Consider the following 15,555-nt stretch of genomic DNA (forward strand, 5'->3'; position numbering starts at 1 on the left):
CGACGCGCTGAGCCCCAGCCAGGGCTGCAAAGCCCTACCCTGCAGCCGAGCCGCTAGCCGCGCGGCCGCCGTGCGACTCTCGCCCGGCGGGCGGGCGCCCCCAGCGGCCCCGGCCCGCCGCGCACCCTGCTGAGAGGAGGAGGAAGAAATAGGGCGGGAGGGCGCCTCAACGCACTAAGCACACGGCGGGGTGTTGGGGGGAGGGAGGTGCTGGAGGCGGCGGCTGAACCGCTCTGGGGCCGGCGGCGGGGCTCCCCCGACTGGGCCCAGCGGCATGCTCTCCTGCGTCCTTAGCCCGGTGCAACGCAGTGCTCCGTCGCCGGGCTGCTGCGCGGGGGCTCTGCACGTGAAACCCTGTCCGGTCGGCACCTGCCCTGGGGGTGTGCGATCAGAGAAATCTTCAATCCACGGAAAACCTTCCCCGCACCTGCAAAGCCTCCATGACCGCTTCATGTGTCCAATGGAAAGCATAGATTAGGGGGCGGGGGTGATTACAGCTTAAAATGCTGGCAGGTGCTTGACTGAGCACGTCCAACATTATGAGTACCACTGGGGATCGCAGTAGTAGAAAACAATTTAGGATGATCACACATACCAATGGACACTTGTTGTCTGTTTCCAAATGTAGGCCACCATCCTACAAAGACTATGCTTGCACTTTATGCCTGCGAGTAGACCCACTGAAGTCTTATTTAACAAGGTCCCACCACTCAGCAGAGTTGACCAGCTGCAGAGGAAGCAGCAGGTTGTATCCCTTTCAGCAGCATAAAGTACTTGCTATGTGCTGGTGATCTTTCAGTGTTTCCCTGTGCATTTTGTTGGGGGTGGTGCATAGGGTTACCATATGTCTGGATTTCCCTGGACATGTCCGGCTTTTTGGTTGTTAAATGGCCGTCCAGGAGGAATTTTTAAATATCAAAAAACCCAGACTTTTTTAGATATTTAAAAATCCCTCCCGGCGGGCCGGCATATGGACGTATGGTAACCCTGCCGGAGCAAGCCTCTGAGCGCCTGTCCCAGGGACTGCAGGGCTCGGAGAGGTTCTTCGCCGAGGAGCCACTAGGGCTTCTGTTGAGCTCGGCGCCACGTTCACAGCTGGGCGCTCCTTGAACCCGGACCCATCCAGGGACCCCCGGTCCCAGCCCCAGGTGGCGAGTGCCAAGGCCCTGATCAGGGCCGGCTTTAGGCCAATTCCACCAATTTCCCCGAATTGGGCCCCGCGCCTAAGAGGGCCCCACACCCAGTGGCAGGGCTGCTGGGGTGGGGGCAAGTGGCCGAGAATCCCTTCCCTGGCTAGAGGCTCCTTTTTAATTTTTACTCACCCAGCAGCGCTCCGGGTCTTCGGCGACACTTCGGCAGCTGGTCCTTCAGTGCCACCAAAGACCCGAAGCAAGTGAAGGACAAACCGCCAAAGACTACGAGTGCCGCCCGGTGAGTACAAGCCCCAGATGTTTTTTTACATGTTTTTTCTTTTTTCAGTCATCCTTGCCGGGGCCCCGTCAAAACTGTTCGAATTGGGCCCCGCACTTCCTAAAGCCGGCTCTGGCCCTGATGTGCTGCCCTGCCCGAGCTGCATCCGCGCCGGGGAGCATCCGAGGGCTGCAGACAGCGCTGGAGCCAACGGGGCTGCCCGAGGATGAGTCAGAGCTGGCCCTGCACCAGTGAGTTGTCCCGGGAGAAGTTTCCCTGGGCATTCAAGTCCATAACCTCCCTCCGTGCGGCGCCCAAGCCCATAACCTCCCTCCCTGCGGCGCCGCCAGCATGGGCGCCCTCGGGCTCCCGGCTTTCCGCCAGCTCGAGCGGAGCCTGCAGGGAAACTTCTCCCGCGACAACTCCCTGCTCAGCCTGTTGGTGCGGGGCCAGCTCCGACTCATCCTCCAGCAGCTTCAGCGCTGCCTGCAGCCCTCAGACGCTCTCCGGCGCGGCTGCAGCTCGGGCAGGGCAGCGCGTCAGGGCCGAGCTCTCACAAAGGAGGCTGCCTGGCGAGGGGGGAGAACGGGGGGTTTCCTCCCCTCCCTTCCAGCTGCTGCATCGCACCCGCCAAGGCAGTGAGTGGGACAAGGGAGCCTCCCGCAGCCACGGCAGGAGGGAGGGAGATTCCGGGAGTGGCAGCCCCTGCAGCTCCTAGGGCCAGGTGCAGCTCCCCAGCTGGAGCAGGAGGGGTTGCACCAGTGACTTCAGGCGGGGTCGGAGCTTCCACTCCCAGGTACCCCACAGAAGTCAAGAGCAACTCTCCCCTCCCCCTTTCAGTGAAGCAAGGGCAGGGGGTAAATTTAAAACTGGATCCTGCCACATCTTATGTGGTGTGGGCCCAACCCTCTGCCCCTCCACTCTCTGGACAGAGAACATGGTGGGGCAGTTAGGGTGGGGGGTCCCAGGAGGGGGCAGTCAGGGGACAAGGAGCGGGGGGGGGTTGGGAGTTCTGAGGGGGGCAATCAGGGGGCGGGAAGAGGGAGGGAGTGGATGGGGGTGGGGCTGGGCTCCCCCGTCCTCTTTTTTGATTGTAGAAATATGGTAACCCTAGTGGTGCAGCTCACTGTCCCCACCAGAGAAACAAAGCCCATTATTTTCATAATGGTGACAATTTTAAAATGTATTATTCTGTAGAAGTTAAGAAAAATAAAACAGATCTGAGTTCAGTTAGAGGGTAACATTCACAATTTTACTTTATTCTTGTGAGCAGATTAGCAGTTGAAACTTCAACTCTGAAACATCTAGACTCCTTGGAGCTCTAGGTTCAAATCTTGGCAGAGTCCAGTTCTTTATCTTTCTATAGCAGCTTACTCTGTGTAAGGCTGGCACTTTAAAAATACATATATTTTTGCTCCAATTTCTGACCCCTATGTCCCATTCTGACACTGTCACCTATCTGCCAGCAGTAAGTTACCAGTAACAGCTATCCAGGGCCTTGCAGGTTGGCTTCCCAGTGGAGGGGAAATCAGTGACACAGAGTTACGTATAAGCCACGTAACTTGTTTTATTCACACATATACATCAGAGTGTATGTGTGTTTTTCCTCTGAAACCTACATTTTATGTCAAACTTCAAAACAAACAGACAAAAATAAATAAAAAATAACCAAACAAAAACACTGAATATCCTATTTCAAAAATTAAGAATTGCAAAGTTCCATTTTAATAGGGTGGAAGCTGATGTCTTAATTATCCTCAGATCAGGTGCACATGGGCATTTTCCTGCCAATGTGACTCAGCATAGAGGTGGAGAGCCCAATCCTCAGATTAGAGCAGGGGTAGGCAACCTGCGGCACGTGAGCTGATTTTCAGTGGCACTCACACTGCCCAGATCCTGGCCACTGGTCTGGGGGGCTCTGCATTTTAATTTAATTTAATTTTAAATGAAACTTCTTAAGCATTTTTAAAACCTTATTTACTTTACATACAACAATAGTTTAGTTATATATTATAGACAAAGACCTTCTAAATACGTTAAAATGTATTACTGGCACACGAAACCTTAAATTAGAGTGAATAAATGAAGACTCAACACACCACTTCTGAAAGGTTGCCTACCCCTGGATTAGACGGTAGTTCAGTATAAAGCCTTCTCACTGCAGTCATTCTACTGAGCCAGCCACCAAAGGAACTAAGTGTGCTCCTTACGGGCACCTGAGTCCCATCAATAGCATCAGCACAGTTAGGAAACAGGATGGGCAGTAAAGTTTCCCCACAGCGTACCATGTTCCTAGGGCTAGAGTATGATGGGGGGCCTTAGGCACTTAGGGATATGTTTACTTTGGCTCAGGTCTCTGCACTGCAATGCATACACCAGAGCCTTAGGTTTGAGCACGGGTCTGAAATTTCTTAACCTAGGGTTAAAATGCAGTGTAGATACTCAAGTCCAGGGTTCCCTGACATTGGTCAGCTGACTCAAGTTCCACATTGCAGTGTAGGATGATTTGTGGAACTCCTTTGGCTTAATTTAATCAAAAGCTGTCCTTTGTGCCATAGTGTCTTTGAACTCATATGTTCCTGGGACTTTAAATAAATTATAGCAAGGTGCTGTTACTACACAAACCTGTATGTATTTTCATTAACTACAGTATTATTTGATTGACTTAATATACATAAGGAGAAAACATTTCATGTATAAACATCAGTGTCTAAGGCCTGGTCTACACTACAGAGTTAGATCTAACTATGTAAGTATCTACACTAAAATTTCACGCCTGTCAATGTCACTGCCCAGCTACGCCGACTTAATAACTTCACCTCCTCAAGAGGCATAGAGTCATTGTTGATAGATCGATACAGTGTCAGTGTAGACACTTCATTGCTTATGACTGTTACTGTCTTTCAGAAACCATGCCACAATGCCCTATGCTGACAGTACAATCAGTGCAAGGACTCCTGGTGAGGATACGCACTGCTAATACAAGGAGCGTAGTATGGACACGGAAAAGTGAATTACTGTGGTAGCTGTATGCCAACATAACATAGGTTGACATAATTTTGTAGTGTAGATATGTCCTAAGTGTAGTAATTTAATAAAATGTAGTGTCTACTTTTGTACAGTTAGGAAAATGTCAATGCCAACAGATTCCTGTGAGTATTTACATGCAATTTTATTAATCATGTGGAAATGATTAGGTGATGTTGAACATAGAAATGACTTATTGGCTCAGTATGTAAGTTAAAGTTGCCTGAGGTCAACTTTAATTTATGCTCCAGATGTTTCTGTGTTCACTTTGGGGCAACTCTAAATCATACACTAGATAGCACAGTACTTGTTATATTATCTTACACAGTACACCAGAAGAAATAACTAACAATGACCTTGCTTCAAAACACTTTATAACTTTACAACATTTTCTGTTGCTGCAGTGAAAACATAGAGGGATTGAATCTGGTCTCACCTTTATTGGCATAAATCAATAGGTGTAGGTCCATGAAAGTTAATGGTATTACACTGGTGAGAGGTCAGATTCAAGCCTGTCGTATTAGAAAAATTGTTTAGTAGCGCTGATCAAAAAAAAAAAAAAAAAAAGTTCTCCACACCTAATGTAGAGCATTCTGTGATCATGCAAAAAATAATTAGCCATTGCATAACTGATACATAATATGGAATAACATACAACATGTATTTAAAGATTAATGGATGTTGTGGCTGTCGTATTATGTAAGCTTTGGAGACAATAGATTTTCTGTGGTAACGCGCTCCAAGATGTTGCAAGTGTTATTCTTATAAGAAGCACACAGGATCTTTTTCAGGGGAAAAGGCAACACAGCGCGTTTATTGAAGATACAACAATTAGCATATGCATTCAATCACACACACACACACACTCTCTCTCTCTCTCTCTCTCTCTCTCCTGCCAGTTGATATTATAGTTACCAGTCTAGAGTCCAGCTCAATCTAGTGGCCAACTAGGTTGATCCTGGGTAGGGAGGAGCCGGGTTCCGTCAGTCGCAACACAATGCTCTGGGGAAGTCTTGGCAGGACAAACCCAAAGTGTCATGGCACCCTGTTTATATAGTGATTTTCCTTCATTGGGATCAATGAGTTTTGCATCATGATGCTGTAATCAATTGTTGTTTGACGAGTGCTTGTTTTCTTAAATTGTCCTTCTCATCCTTTATCTTGTTCTTTCATCAAGTTCCTCAGGGAGTTATCCCATGGTGGTTTTGATCACAGCTATCTTGTCCCCATTGATAGGTGCCGGTCTCATTTTTAGAGTCGTCAATCTGCCCTCCCCTGACATTTCAAAAGGGGCTTGTTGCAGCCCCCGGCGCCCTTGCATCTCTCTCCAGTTCCTCCCTTGTACATCTGGTTCAGCGATGGCCTTCACACTTATCTCTTAACACATACATTCCTCATTCACACACAAAACAGAATTAATTTACACAGAACATTTTGAACAGGAGCATCAGATTGCAATGCAAAAGAAAACAATCATGGCATTCTTTTACTTATTTTAAAATGCTAAACCTACAACAAATTGGTGACCCTCAAAGGTTCTGTTACTGCCTCAAAATCAGTCCAGACACAAATTCTGGCTGATGTATCTCTACCCATTGGCCCATTAGGCCATTCCTTTCTGTTATTCAAAAATAGTGGCTGGCAGGATATGATCAAATCATCCACCAGTACCAGGACCGGCTCCAGGCACCAGCTGACCAAGCAGGTGCTTGGGGTGGCCAAGTGGAAGGAGCGGCACGTCGGGCTCTTTGGCGGCAAGTCCCTTGGTCTCTCTCGGAGGGAAGGACCTGCCCCCGAATTGCCACTGAAGAAGAAAACGACGCAGTGGAGCTGCTGATGATCACGATCGCGGCTGCAGCTTTTTTTTTTTTCCCTGCCGCTTGGAGCGGCAAAAACCCTGGAGCAGGCATAAACATAAAATCCTACTACTACACAAGAAATAAAGTCATATCTTGCTAAAGCAGCATGGTGTTAGCCTTACACCTGGGGATATTAACAATGATCAAAGGAAGGACTAATTTAATTGTGTTCCTTAATGAATAGCAATAGAAACCCAGTCCTTGTTTTGGCCTTTATGATACAATAAAGGTAACAAATAAAAAGAATAAATTAATGATGATGGCAAAACCATAAGTGTTACCATTCCTAAATTCTGAAATGCAACCTAAAATGGTTGTGGCAGGGTACAGAGGCCCTCTAGGACATGGGTAACAGGCAGGGAGCTGACTCATTGTGCACATCCTCCTTCACCCTCTCTCTGATTGTGGTTTTGATTTGTTAAAGCTGATTAATTTTCCTCACTGGACAATAGAAACTTTGGAGGGAAAAACTTGATTGATTACATTTTGTTTTTCCATTGGCCCATGTGAATTGCCTTTGAGAGCTTACAATGGTCTAATGTGTCTTAGATTTCCAAAAGGCAGATGCATGGTTCATGCTGTTCAGTCAGATACACAACTAAGTTAGAACACACACACATAGGTTAGAAAATCAGTAAGTGACCTTAAAATGCAAGTCAACCTGGATAAGCATGTCAGGGCAGACTGCAGTAGATTAAGCCTCTATTTTAAAGCTAGTTTATAATCTTAAACACATTTTTCGGATTCTGTTTATAAATAAGCTAAACAAATATAGTCCCTGGGCCAACTCTTGCACTTCCTTGCGTAGGTGTACTTGGGAGCAGGGTGGATAAGAGTACAGGAATCCCCTTCCCTACTCAAGACATGTATGCAGCAGCTAGACAGAATGTCCACAGTGTTTCCTTCAGTGCAAGGTGAGTAACCTGGCTAATAGACTCAATAATGATCCATGTGGGGTATGGTCTGCTATTTTGGTGGCCTGGCCAGATCCCTGGCCATTCTGTATATATACTGCTGTTGGCAGCAGGTTCTGGGGATATATGTGTACACGTTATTCCCTTTTGGAATAACAATAAGGAGTGTGGCTGAGCCTATTGCTGCAGAATAAGAAAGCAGGATGGCTCGTGGATCCTCTGCTTGACTACTTCTACTCCATTCTTTCTCCAATGTAGTAAAGAATGTTAAAGGCAGGGTTTTCTCCTGTCACAAAATAGAACCACATTATGTGTAAGAAAATTATCATTAGTGACTTTTGAATATAATAGAGGTATGAAATAATTAGGAAGAAAACACTACTTCCTCAACTACACATTTCAGTATACTTAGTTGATGCAGCATTGCAATCACATTTACCCAAAGTCCAATCCTGCAACCACTTATGCCTTTGTTTGACTTTAATCACACGAGCAGCTGTGTTTAAAGTTAAGCGCATATTTACAGGATTGGGGCCTCAATGACTATAAGAAAGACCTTTTGATGCGTGCTCCATGTAATAAGACATAGCCCTGGTCTACACTACGAGTTTAGGTCAAATTTATCAGCGTTAGATCGATTTAACCCTGCAACCATCCACACGACAAAGCCATTTTTGTCGACTTAAAGGGCTCTTAAAATCAATTTCTGTACTCCTTCCTGACGAGGGGATTAGCGCTGAAATTGACCCTGCTGGGTCGAGTTTGTGGTAGTGTGGACGCAATTCGACGGTATTGGCCTTTGGAGCACTCTGGGATAGCTCCCATTGTGACCTCTCTGGATAGCACTCTCAACTCAGATGCACTGGCCAGGTAGACAGGAAAAGCCCCGCGAACTTTTGAATTTCATTTCCTGTTTGGCCAGCGTAGCGAGCTGATCAGCACAGGTGACCATGCAGAGCTCATCAGCACAGGTGACCATGGAGTCCCAGAATTGCAAAAGATCTCCAGCATGGACTGAACGGGAGGTACTGCATCTAATCGCTGTATGGGGAGATGAATCCGTGCTATTGGAACTCCGTTCCAAAAGACAAAATGCCTGAATATTTGAAAAAATTCCAAGGGCATGAAGGACAGAGGTTATAACAGGGACCCGCAGCAGTGCCGCGTGAAGCCTACCAAAGAACCAGAGAGGCAAACGGCCACTCCGGGTCAGAGCCCCAGACATGCCACTTCTATGATGAGCTGCATGCCATTGTAGGGGGTACCCCTACAACTACCCCACCCCTGTGCTTCCCTCCTCCCCTACCCCGCCCAGGCTACCTTGGCAGTTATCCCCCCATTTGTGTGAGGAATTAATAAAGAATGCATGAATTTGAAACAATAATGACTTTATTGCCTCTGCAAGCGAGATCAAAGGGGGGAGGGGAGGGCGGTTGGCTTACAGGGAAGTAGAGTGAACCAAGGGGGCGGGTTTTCATCAAGGAGAAACAAACAGAACTTTCACACCGTAGCCTGGCCAGTCATGAAACTGGTTTTCAAAGCTCCTCTGATGCACAGCGTGCCCTGCTGTGCTCTTCTAACTGCCCTGGTGTCTGGCTGCGCGTAATCAGTGGCCAGGCAATTTGCCTCAACCTCCCACCCCACCATAAACATCTCCCCCTTACTCTCACAGATATAGTGGAGCACACAGCAAGCAGTAATAACGATGGGAATATTGGTTTCACTGAGGTCTAACCGAGTCAGTAAACTGCACCAGTGAGCTTTTAAACGTCCGAAGGCACATTCTACCACCATTATGCACTTGCTCAGCCTAGAGTTGAACTGCTACTTACTACTGTCCAGGCTTCACAAGCCTTGGGAGCAAGGGGTAGGCTGAGGTAGGTGCGACCGCGTGGTGCTGACGACTGGGAGAGCAGCCTGAGACAGAAGCCTCCAGCTGGCATGATATTCCAGGCAGGACTGAATCTCTGTTAGATGAAATGTAAAGAAGAGAATGACCTGGAGTCATTCCCATTTTTGTCCAGGCGCCTCCGACCGACCTCACTGAGGCCGGTCAGGAGCACCCATGGGACAACAACGGCTAGCAGTCGTATTGTACCATCTGCTGTCCACAAGGCAAGGCAAGAGGATGCTGCTGTGTAGCACTGCAGTACCACGTCTGCCAGCAGCACCCAGGAGACATACGGTGACAGTGAGCTGAGCGGGCTCCATGCTTCCCGTGATATGTCGTCTGCACGGGTAACCCAGGAAAAAAGGTGAGAAATTATTTTTTGCCGTTGCTTTCATGGAGGGAGGGAGGGATGGACGGAGGCCTGATGACATGTACCCAGAACCACCAGTGACAATGTTTTTGCCCCATCAGGCATTGGGAGCTCAACCCAGAATTCCAATGGGCGGCAGAGACTGCAGGAAATGTGGGATAGCTACCACAGTGCAACACTCCAAAAGTCGACGCTAGCCTCGGTACTGTGGGCACACACTGCCAACTTAATGCGCTTAGTAGGGACACACACAATCAACTGCATCAAATCAATTTCTAAAAAATCGACTTCTATTAAATCGACGTAATTTTGTACACTAAGAAAAGTAATACCATTCCACTTAACAATTAATGTCATCATGTTTCAGTATTGATCTTATTGGTCATTCTTCCTTTGGATCTTCCATAGCTTGTGACAATGTTTCCTCTATTAACTTATAAATTGCAGCCTCTTGGCAGTGGCAAAATTCCAAATAAAATAAGTCTGGATTAGTATCTCAAGTCCTGAGCCTGCTTTCATTGAAATCAATGACAAAACTGTCATTTATATTGGGATCAGGTACAGCCTATTAATTAAAATGACACTAGGTCAAATTCTGCCCTCAGTTACACCCATGGAACCTTAGTAGGGTATGTGTGTGTATCAAGAGAGAATTTGGTCAATTGGCAGGCAATTTAGACTTAAAATGTAGAGGTTAGCTAAAAAAAGAAAAATAATAAAACCTACTACTCATAGAAATCAATTTAAACAGGTTTTCTGGTTGGGTATAGTCTCTTACAGTTTGTGCAACTATTGCAGGATTGCTGTTGCATGAGAATCTGAAAGTGAACAGACTACAAACAAAATGAAACTATCTTAATTGTCAAAGTTACATAAAGTGCAAAAAGTAAAAGTAAATTGGATATAGCAAATTATTTTTAGTTTTGTAATGTAAAGCATTAGTAGCATAATCAGGGTTTTTTTTAAAATGTGAACTTCAACCTGGCAGTTTCCCTTTAACCACTTCCCATTGTGTTTTATAATATTCATTCTGAAATTAGTATCACATAAATGCCCAGACTCAGTGTTGGTGTGTGTAGTATGTAAACGCCTATGAATCTTACTATATGTGCTCTATTACCACAGTATCCGAGTGCCTCACAGTCTTTAATGTATTCTCTTCACAATACCGTGTGAAGTATGATCTCCATTTTCCAATGGAGATGCTCTAAGTGGCCTCCAGGAGGTGTCCCACAAACAATGCCCATCCTGACCGTTCTGGTCAGCACTTCGAACTCTGAGGGGACTGAGGTACAAGACTAACCTAAGATCACAGAAGTGTGCAGGGAATTAAACGCTAGTCTACTGAGTCCCGAGGCACCCTAACCACTGGACCATCCTTCCTCTCCATGCAGAAGAAAAGAGAGACAATAGTCACCATAAATGGAAAGACCAAGGACAGCAGAAAATGTGGATGAATACAGTTTGAAATAAACAGAGTATCTGCAGGGTCCCACCTTGCTAAGCCCTGACCCGCTGCACGCACTGGTACAGGGGGCTGTAGTTGGGTTTCAGTGAACGGGGAGCTTCCGTTACCTGGGTGTCCCTGGCCTACAGGTGATGTTAAGAACTCTCTATTTCCAACGCAGCTTTCCCATATCGACCCTTCTTCTCCAGCTGTCCCGTGTAGCTCATCCCAGCCGCCGCACCCAGCTCCGCCATCGCCGCCGCCTGAAGCGAGAGGGGCTGACACTGCACAGGCTGGTCCCGCCCCTCCTTGAGCAACCCCGCCCGCCGCAGCTCTCCCATCCCCCCCGCACACCCGTCATTGCGGCGGCTTCCTTGGCTCGCCTGGCCCAGCCCAGCCCCTCCCAGCAGCCGGCTCCGTTGCTCAGGGAGGAGAGTAACGCCCCGCCCAGCCCGTGGCGAGGCAGGCCCAGGGAGCCGCCCTTCCCCTTCCCGCTGCACTCACTGGCTGCTCCTGCCGGGCTTGCCCGGGCTCTGCCTCCCCGCTCGGCTCTGGTCTCTCCTTCCCCGCTCCCCCCTGACTGCCTGCGTCTCCGGCCCGCTTCCCGCCGCTCCGCCCGTCCCCAGCGGCACCATGTTTCGCTTCCTGCGGGGCTTGGTGCTCCCCAAGGCTGCCTGCGAAGAAGCCAACAACAGCTCCAGGTACGAGAACCTCTTCAAGAAGCTGGACCTCAATGAAGACGGGAGAGTGGACGTCGCCGAGCTCCATGAGGGCCTTAAAGCCCTGGGCATCCCCCTGGGCAAAGATGCAGAAGAGGTAGGGGCTGGGTGGGGCTGGGGCCGGAATGGGTGTGAGAAGAGGTGTCTCCTGTGAAAAAACTCTGGCCTTCGAGGCAGTGAGCAGGCACTGGCCTCTGCAGTAGTGAGTGGGATGTCCCCAGTGACCACTCGCCTCTGGCCAGTGTGCAGAATGGGGCCCAGCCCGCCCAGGAGACTGTCTACACTACAGAGTTTTGTTGGCAAAAGGCAACTTTTGTCAACAAAACAATGGATGGAGGTGTACATACTGCAAGGCTCCTCCCGCCGGCAAAACTCTCCTGCTTTGCCAACAAAATAAAACTATCTCGACATGAGGCGTAGAGTTTTTTTTGCGGCAAAGTTAGATGGACAAAGTGTCAGTGGAGACACCACGCTTGGTTTCGATGCTGTAAGTGGCCTCCAGGAGGTGTCCCACAATGCCCATCCTGATGGTTCTGGTCAGCAGTTCAAACTCTGATGCCCTGCACCCAGGTACACAGGCATCTCCCCGTTTCCCCCTGCTTTTAAAGCCAGCTGCTGCAAAGCTCTTTGTCTTTCCCTGAATAGTATGATTACTCCCCAGCTGTTTTTTTATTTGTTTGCTCTGTTGCCCATTTCAGATCCCTTCTGCCCTGCGGAGGGGTACAAGGCCAAACCTATTAGAAGAAGCAGGCCTTATAACCAAAATGGAACTACATTTCTAAAGTCATTTTGCTGTATTTAGATATATCTTGTAAAAGAAGGGCTAGATCCTCCTCCAATATGTGTTGGTGTAAATCAGGAGTAACTCATTTGAAGTCCGTGGAGTTACAGTAGTCTAGGTGAAAGGAGAGACAGGCCTAAAATATACAAATCTTTTTGTCAGGGTTCTGGTGGGAAACAATTTTTTTTCCTTTTAATATGTCTAATTTAGATATCTTAGGCCAGACAATTTTTTAAATAAAATGCCAGGACTGCTCGAATCATTAGCTCTTTATAACCCCAGTCTTTGAAATGGATCTGCATTTCAGTGGGACTCTGTGCTGTCATAATGGTACACTTGTGTGCATTTAATTCAGGACTGAGGCCTGTGTTTTTAATTCCTTAGTATACAGTTTTTATTGTAGGAACTATCATGTATAGGCTCTCTGTAAGGCTGTAAATAGATTAAATGTCCTGAGTCAAAATTTTATTAATAGCTTGGCAGTTGGTCATTCTGTGGGCAGTTGGGCTTGGTCTTGCTCACAGTGTGTCATCTTTGGTATCTCGCCACCCCTTGTTGCATGATACCTGATAGCACATTCCAGGCCCAGCATAATAAAGAGAATGATTTGCTGATTTTGGCCCTGGCTGTACAATTTGCATCTCTCTGCTTGCATGATCTGAGTCATGGCAGTGTAAGTTCCTCTTGGGCAGCAGATAAGAAAAGTTTTAGTACCCTCACCCGTCAGCCTCCGTGTCAGTGGGGTGTAACATTAGCACTGGCTACTGAAGAGGAGGATGCAAGGAGAAATGATGGACATGAGCCTGGCCAATGGAGAGTTAAAATACTTTTTTTAGTTTATATGTTTATAGGACACATTCCATGACTTCACACACACACAACCCCAAAACATTCATACTTCACTGTGTTGTGATGTTCTTGTTGACTCATTGCACTTGCATGCGCTTTACTGTCAGTGATATAATTTCATTTATGAATATAAAAATCTGACTATATTACAGAAATACCATGGGCCAGATTCTTAGCTGGTGAAAATCACCCTAGCTGCACTGAGTTTCATAGAGCTATGCTGAGTTACACCAGTTGGCTAGGGGTATATTGTGAAATGGCTTATCATACATAATCCTATGGATAAGAATCTTCTTATGGTACGGTGATTTTATTCTGAGAAGGCAACATTTGATCCAATGTGTGTGACTTTTAATTAGATCTCCTTGTTAGCCAAAGCTGGGGAGATTGGCCTTACTAGGATAGCTAATCTTAAAAGTTTTCCTTTGTTTTAGTTATCTTCAATTTGTATTGACTTTCCAAATTTTGTTATCAAACCTGAGATTAGTTTGGCAAGATGGATAACTCTATCCAGTGTCACATACACAGTGTATCTCAGACGTCTGTGTAACACGGGAGGGCAAACTACAGCCTGCGGGCTGGATCCGGCCTGTCAGGGCTTTCAATAAGGCTCCCTGCCTGCCCTGGCCCTGCGCCGCTCCCAGAAGCGGTTGGCACCACATCCCTGCAGCCCCTGGGTGGGTTGGGGGGGCAGAGGGCTCCGTGCAGTGCCCTTGCCTGCAGGTACTGCCCCCCACAACTCCCGTTGACCGGGAACGGGGAACCACAGCCAATGGGAGCTCCGGGGGTGGTACCCGCAGGCGAGGGCAGCGTGTGGCGAAGCTGCCTGCCCCACCCCACCGCCAGGAGCCACTGCTGGACATGCTGGCCACTTCCGGGAGCGACACGGGACCAGGGCAGGCAGGGAGCCTGCCTTAGCCCTGCTGTGCGCCACTGTCACCCAGGAGCCGTTCAAGGTAAGCGGTGTCGGGCTGGAACCCACACCCCTTCCTGCACCCCAAGCCCATGCCTTGAGCCTCTTCCTGCACACTGTACCCTCTCCTACACCCTACCCCCTCTCCCGCACCCCTGCCCCAGCCATATACTCATGGCCCTGCATACAATTTCCCCACCCAGATGTGGCCCTCGAGCCAAAAAGCTTGCCCAACCTGATGTAACATAACCATAGTGTAACATTATGCATTTCTCTCATTTTTATTATATGGAATAAATAATTTGTTTTTTAATAATGCAATGAATTATTGATTAGGCCTCCACTTATGGGGAAAAAACTGGTGTGTGTGGGTGTGTGCACTTATCTTACAAAGAGAAGGGAAACCAGGACAAAGTGGCCTAATCATAATGTTACATATAGTGTGTATTCTTAAAACTCATCACTTTCAAGTTGATCTTGAATAAATAAAAGATTACCATACTTAAAGGAGCTTTTAGCTTCCTGACTGTCCTTGGTATTCATTCATATTCTATATTGTCATTACCCAAGGCAATTTATTAATATTCATACAGGACAATAAAACAAGATATGCACTTTTGAGACAGAAACACATATCATATGGCCTCCAAATCAGAGGGATTGATTTTGTTTTCAGTTGTGAGGGTGCAAATCCAGAGCAGGTCCACCAAAGTGAATGGAGTAACAACTGTGTAAAATAGGTGCAAGTGAGACCAGTACTGGATGCGTTGAATTAGAAAATCTGATTTAGTTGCAGTGTTCAAAACCATCATTGCAATGGGTGGATTTGTGTTCTTTATTTTTTATCAGTTACTTAAGGGAGGGACGGTACAGTCTGTTTGCTTAACTATGAGAATTGTCAGTTTTAAATTGCATACCAGCAGTGAATATCAATCCTACTTTGTATGCTCATTATTGAAAACCTGTTGCACCAGTTTCATGCCTGTAGTAAAGTTGGCCTTTTACCTGGTGCAGGGGATGAAGAGTGTGTGTGTGCGGGGGGAGGGAGCACGTTAGGGACCCAGATTTTCTCATATTTAAGGGAAACGGAATGTTTAATTTCTCTACCTATGGCACTGAAAACCCCATTTCTAAGATTATAAGTAAAAAAGTTTTATCATGGCAACCTCCTAATAATTGTGTCAGCCTCTCCAGTTTTGCTTGATAACTTTTACATATGGAAAAGCTGAATCAAATGTAGAGACTGAGAATCTCTCTGCCAATTACTGCTCAGTTACATCAGTGTAAATTGGAAATAAATCCATTGAAATCAGTGGAGTTACCTGAATTTACAGTGATGTGACTGAGAGCAGAAATTCTTCCCTTCCTTTAGCTG

General features: G+C 47.2%; 1 protein-coding gene across 1 annotated transcript in view; it reads left to right on the plus strand.

Moving 5' to 3' along the window:
• Positions 1–11,335: 11,335 nt before the first annotated feature.
• The window catches only part of SLC25A24 (solute carrier family 25 member 24), a 40,561-nt gene continuing 36,341 nt past the window's right edge, over positions 11,336–15,555 (plus strand). The window contains exon 1 of the mRNA XM_034779426.1: positions 11,336–11,734. Within this exon, the coding sequence (XP_034635317.1) occupies positions 11,552–11,734 (183 nt within the window). The 5' untranslated portion in view covers positions 11,336–11,551. The remainder of the gene's footprint in view (positions 11,735–15,555) is intronic.

The sequence above is a fragment of the Trachemys scripta genome, chromosome 8 (genome assembly GCF_013100865.1).
Source record: "Trachemys scripta elegans isolate TJP31775 chromosome 8, CAS_Tse_1.0, whole genome shotgun sequence".
In the NCBI taxonomy this organism is placed as follows: Eukaryota; Metazoa; Chordata; order Testudines; family Emydidae; genus Trachemys; species Trachemys scripta.